At 27.9% G+C, this 6,000-nt stretch overlaps 1 protein-coding gene across 1 annotated transcript in view; it reads right to left on the reverse strand.

Annotated features, from left to right (window-relative positions):
* The window catches only part of LOC136968113 (rap1 GTPase-GDP dissociation stimulator 1-like), a 31,740-nt gene extending 26,372 nt beyond the window's left edge, over positions 1-5,368 (reverse strand). Inside the window, exon 1 of the mRNA XM_067262064.1 lies at positions 5,276-5,368. Coding sequence (XP_067118165.1) covers positions 5,276-5,279 — 4 coding nt within the window. The 5' untranslated portion in view covers positions 5,280-5,368. The remainder of the gene's footprint in view (positions 1-5,275) is intronic.
* Positions 5,369-6,000: the final 632 nt, after the last annotated feature.

A 6,000-nucleotide genomic window follows, 5' to 3' on the forward strand; every position in this document is an offset into this window, starting at 1 on the left:
CATATCAACAAAGTCCAAATCAATTATTAGAAATAATGGAAAGTGAAATAATCTGCTTCTAGACCCTAAACAATACCCATTTTGATATAATTAATCAGCAAATACACAAAATTTAAGGTAAAAATAACACAATTAAATGCTCTGAATAATAAATTAAAAGATGAAAACAATAAATATGTAAATAATGTATAATGAAATGAAAATTGCATTTACTGTAGTAAATGCAATTTTCTGTAAATGCCCTTAGTGAGGAGTGATGATGTTCTGTTTATTAAGGTCATTATGCAGCTTGCTTGGTTTTATTGCAAATAATCCTCTTGGAGAAGATACTACCAGCCAATTGCTTCTCAGTTATCGACATAAAAGTTTTTCCATCTCCTCAATAATATACAATCTCCTGGAGATCAATGTCACAGCTTTAGCCACATTTCATGCTTTTATTGCTTCCTTGTTCTTAAGAATACTGCATGCCATCAACTTCAGAATCTTAAACTTGGTCTCCAGATCCATCACATATGTACTGCATGCTTGCAATAAGTTTCTTTTTTATGTCATCTGTTGATACTGTAACCTTTCTCTTAGGTTTTGTTGCTTCCATACACTTCTTGAATACCATGGTTAATAATAGGGGCCAAATGATTGCCATAATTAACCAGGCTATTAATATGCTATAATTAATAATTAGAAACTAAGTAATTTGGTACTAGTTAATTAATAGTCTGATTAATTATAGTAATTGTTTAGCTTAGTATCAATACATCATGTTTCAGGAAGTTGATATTTGTAAAAAAATCCCTGAAAATACCCAAGTAAAATGCAAGAGATGCTTTCACAAACTGAGAGCAAGAGACAACTTGGATGCACAACAGAAAGTATTTTACATAGTGAGTGCAATTTTTTATTATTGTGTGTGCAGTTTGATTGTAGAGGAATCATTGGAATTCTGAGTCAAATTTCTTTCAAATGTAGCATTCAAACTCTGGAATATTCAAAGTACAAATAAAGTACCATTGTAGTTGTATGATATTAGTACATTGTATTAATCAAAAACATACAAGCTACAGTATGACAACAAAATATGAAAAGAGGGCAATCATATGTTACTGTATTTAGAGTTCTCAACTTAATCATCCTTTTAAGATAATTTTCAATTGTCTTCTGCTACTTTGTCTTCTGAGCACAATGCCATCACTGGTGACAAGTATTGCTAAGTTGGAAGATTTCTGCTAAATTTAGCAGTAAAATAAAAAGTGACCGTGGAAGATTTAGTATAAAGTACAATATTTTTGGTGGAAAATTTCAGGAACTGATTTTTTTTATCTTTATACAATATTGTGTTATAAAATACTGTACAATTTGTGCAGCCTAAGATGATTAACCTACCAATCTTTAATATTGTGCCCAAGTTTGGGCTTGATATCAAGCCATGTTTAGTGGGAAGGTGCTCGAAGTTAATGGGAACTGAAGTTTGAATTACAGTAATACCCTGAGTTACGTAAATAATGTGAACCGTAGACCTTTATGTAAATCAAATTTTACGTAAGTCAAATTTGTAAATTGCTTAAGTGTAACTACATAATTAATAACTCAATACTGTATTTATTATTATATGTGCACTGTACATATATTTCTTTTTGTATAAAAGAATTGTTTATAAGAAAGAGTGCCCAGTACACTTGCATATGTGCTTACAATTAGACTGAAAAGTAAGGATTAGCAGAGCAATAATGTAATAAATTGGTACATTGCGAAAGAAAGAAAGAGAGAGAGAGAGAGAGAGAGAGAGAGAGAGAGAATGAACTTAATGTTTGAAATAGAATAATTCTTTGTAAAATTATGTTACTCTACTCAGATTTTTTTTCCAATTTTTGAGAATTACATTTTACGTAACTGTGAATTTATGTAAGTTGCATGTTAATAACTCGAGAGATTACTGTAATGGGAAGTTTGTCTACAATTTAGCAAAAGTGCCAGTAATACAAAAGAGTCATCTAGTGTTGGATTATTTGACATATTGAACTGGCAAATGGCTGGATTGTCGAGACTATTGAATTATGATTGGTTGATTAGTGTAGATACATACTGTAAAACAATACAGCACTGGTGCTTAGGTATATTGAACTTCAAACTGTCATTTAATATTTTAATTAATTAATTAATTGAAATTTTTATGAATAAATAGTCTTAGAAATATAAGTAGTCAATAACCTACAAAGAAACAAAAATCATACTGTGGAAGTATTGTAATCTTTATATGGAATATTTTTATATTCATAAGTTTTATTTATTTATTATTAATTCTCCTTAATGTTGATGTAAAATTATAATTAGAATGATTATCCAAACCAAGCAGCTCTGTTTTCAGTTTTTCAAAGTGTTTGCAAATCCAAGTGGTCATAAAACATGAATATAATCACTAATTGATTATTATTATACTTCAATGTAATAAGTATCATTTCTTGTCAAGACTACTACTCAATTATTTATTCTTTTGATTTGTCTAAATGAATTTGACCCAGTTTGAAGTTTGCTTTATAACCATCCACTTTATCACTATAAATTTTCTATACTTGTATAAAATCTGTTTTTAAGTGTTATATCTTTAGTTAGACAATTCTGTTCAGTATTATACAGCTCAAACTAAATTTCCAAAAATATCATTTAAATTTATGACATTAAGCTTATTGAAAATATATGGCTCACTTATAGGGTTACCATGACAGTTGAAGGCAAAATACCGACAGATTAGCATTAAAAGTACTCAGATAGAGAGGCAAAATAAAAGGAATTTATTCACATTTTTCGATCTAGTAAATGTAGACATATAATATAAAGTTTCAATTTACACTTTCCTTTGGGGCACAGAATTTTAAATATAAGAAAACTATTTTACCACTTAGACAACAAGTACTAATGAATTAAAAAACTATTATATTGAATGTGAGCATGTTCTCTAAGCAACAGAGATGTTGTATTTGCTTATACAATGTTGCCACCTAGCCAACATACAATAATAATCGTCAAAAATTTAGCACCTTTTGTCAGATTTAGATCTAAGTGGTTATGATTTTACTATTAACTGCATGATCAGTTGAAAAGTACAGACATTTGTTTATTTTTCTAAGTATGGTACAGACACAAACAAAGCTTTTAAAATACAAATGTATGGTAACCCTACTCATTTATAACCATATGATATTCACAACCAAGAATCAAAAATAGAGTTAGAAGTTAATCAATTGCCATTCACTTTATTTTTATTAGAAGAATGATTATTGATTAACTTCTAACTCTTGATCCTTAGCTGTGAATACAGATGTTAGTGATTTTCCAGGAATAGTTGTCATAAAAGCAAGTATTGTTTTTATCATACAACACTTGTTGTAACATAATTTATCAGCCAAAATTAAGTGTAATTTTTAATAATGCACCACAAAAGATGAGTAGTATTTTCAAAAATTACTGTCAAACTCACTTTGTTTTTTTGCAAATACATACAAATAATGCAAATTTCTTTTATTATTTATAAATATATACTAAATGATGTAATTTGTAAAAGTTACAATTCAAAATTTTTATTATTTTGTTCAAAAATGACAAATGAAACTTTAAAACAATCCTATATTCTGTGGCCAGTGTAACCCTGTTAAAAAATTAAAATGTTCATTGGTATAATTATAGACAGAACTAGATATCTTAACAGTGAATGATTATATATTTATATTTAAACAATTATTTTGTACTTTTGTTGAGTCATCATCATCAGGTTCAAGCTCCTGATAATCTAACATTAGAACAAGCAGACAAACAAAAATCATATGACTTTTTTTGCTTGTCAAAACATTTTAAATTTAAATCATTTTATGCACTGCTAGAAAAAATATTTTATGATAAATTCTTACATATACCTTTTTTGATTAAATTTACATAATTATGTTATATTGCTTAGTGTCTTTTCCCATTAGTCACTGCTCAGTACACATTTCATTATGCATTTTGAATTATATAATTTTCCTCACAAATATAGTCATTATATAAAATATAGTAATTAAATTATTTGTAAGTAAGTATCTGATGTTACAAATAATTAAATCATTCATTTATTTAGTAGATATATAAATGCATTTTCCAGGGAGTGTCCTTAAACGTTTTTTTAATATAACATTTAAAATGTTTAAACTAAAATTTAATTTGTTCCAAATATAAAAGGATTGAATTTTGAATATTTTTCAAATAAAATTCTATGTAAGTTAATTAGTTTTTACAGTTAATTATCTTGGAATTATCTCAGAATTAATGCCAATTTTTATTTTATATTAGCAAAGGTAGATATGTTTACAGTCTCATTTAAGTACAGTCATTTGTATATGTTAACACATATAAAATATAACACAAGCTCCTTTCTATAGACTTTTCTAAATTTACACACAACTTGGTGTCGTCACATTAAAATTTGTCTGCCCGACAGCCATAAGACAATACGTCAGGATCTGATTTAAATCTACACAAACTGGGAAACAGATTAAGACCTTCTAGGGCTCATAGACACAGAAGATTGGGAGATCTACATAAATAAACACAATAAACTAAGAACGTCTAATTTTAGCTATGGTATTGCTTATAAATTAAAATATACAATTGCAACAGTAAAATTGCTTTTCTTTTCTAGAGGCTTGTGTCTCACATGCCTAGTGGGTAAACTGACAATGCTCAAAGCACACAATGTCATTTGTAATTTAGACTGGAGCATCATTCCTCATCTCTCTCCAGCTAACTCCGCTGTCAATCACAACTATTCTCAACGGATGAAAATATAGCTGATGCCTGGCACTAACAGATCATTCATCCACACTAAAATTCACCTGCTTGTTTGTCATAGTAAATATAAATGATATACATTTTTTTCTGGATGATCTTTGACATTATATTGATTAATAAATCTTGTAAGATGTTCCTTACTTCACTTTTTTACTGAAAAGAATATGAACTTATCTTTGTCTAAATGTTTACATTGCAATGTATTGTAAGTTTACTGAATGATTAAAAGCAAAGGAAATAGCATGTGAATGGGAGAATCTGTGAATAAAAACACAGACACTTGTATTTTTAACTTGTCTGATGTATTTTTAACTGAGTAAAGAGCATAAAAAAATTTGATTGAAAAGTCACATTCACAAAATTAAAAAAATGTCTGCAAACGGAATTTATAAGCGTATTTATATACTTAACTATCTTATTTTCGTTAAATAATTACGGAAAATTCACAAATACTCACCCATTACTGATTTAAAAAAATTTGAAAACAGACGAAACGTTCAATATCTCGCCAACCAAACGATAAACATTCAAACACTCGCTGCCACCTTACGAAAACAACAATTATTTACATTCTTACTCTAATTGACGCTAACATGATGTGCCATTTGCATTTGTTTAATAGAAGAGTTTTTTTACTAAATTGTATTTATTAATTAATTTAAATAAGGTACATTATTTTATTTATCTATTGTATTAAATTATTTATTAATTTTTTAGTACTTTTTCGTTAACTGGGCACCAGTCAATTCGCGTTTATAACTTATATTTGCTGTATTTTAGATTTAGTCGTAAGTAAAGACTATGTGAATGCAAACTTAAGTTTGTATAAACGTTATAAAAGTCTATTCTGAATTTGAACAATGATTGACGATACACATTTGATATCGAAAACGATTAGCATATTTTCGCGTTGGTATATATAAAAAAGTTAAATTTCAACTTCTAGTTGTATATTTTACATATAACTTGTTATTTTATGTTATTTGGTTGTAAATTCGAATGTCGAATAATAAAAGTTAAAATTGTATTTTTAAATTTATTTTCAAACTAGTTTGCATAGTACTGTAACTCGTCTCATAGTTGCGTCATTCAACGTCGTGTGGTTATGTAAATTACATTTCTTGATAAAAGTGATGTACAGTACCTTATAGATTCTGTAATGGTGTGCTATGCTTGGAAATA

Source organism: Centruroides vittatus, unplaced genomic scaffold (genome assembly GCF_030686945.1).
Source record: "Centruroides vittatus isolate TY-2023 unplaced genomic scaffold, ASM3068694v2 contig_1032, whole genome shotgun sequence".
NCBI classification, from domain to species: domain Eukaryota; kingdom Metazoa; phylum Arthropoda; class Arachnida; order Scorpiones; family Buthidae; genus Centruroides; species Centruroides vittatus.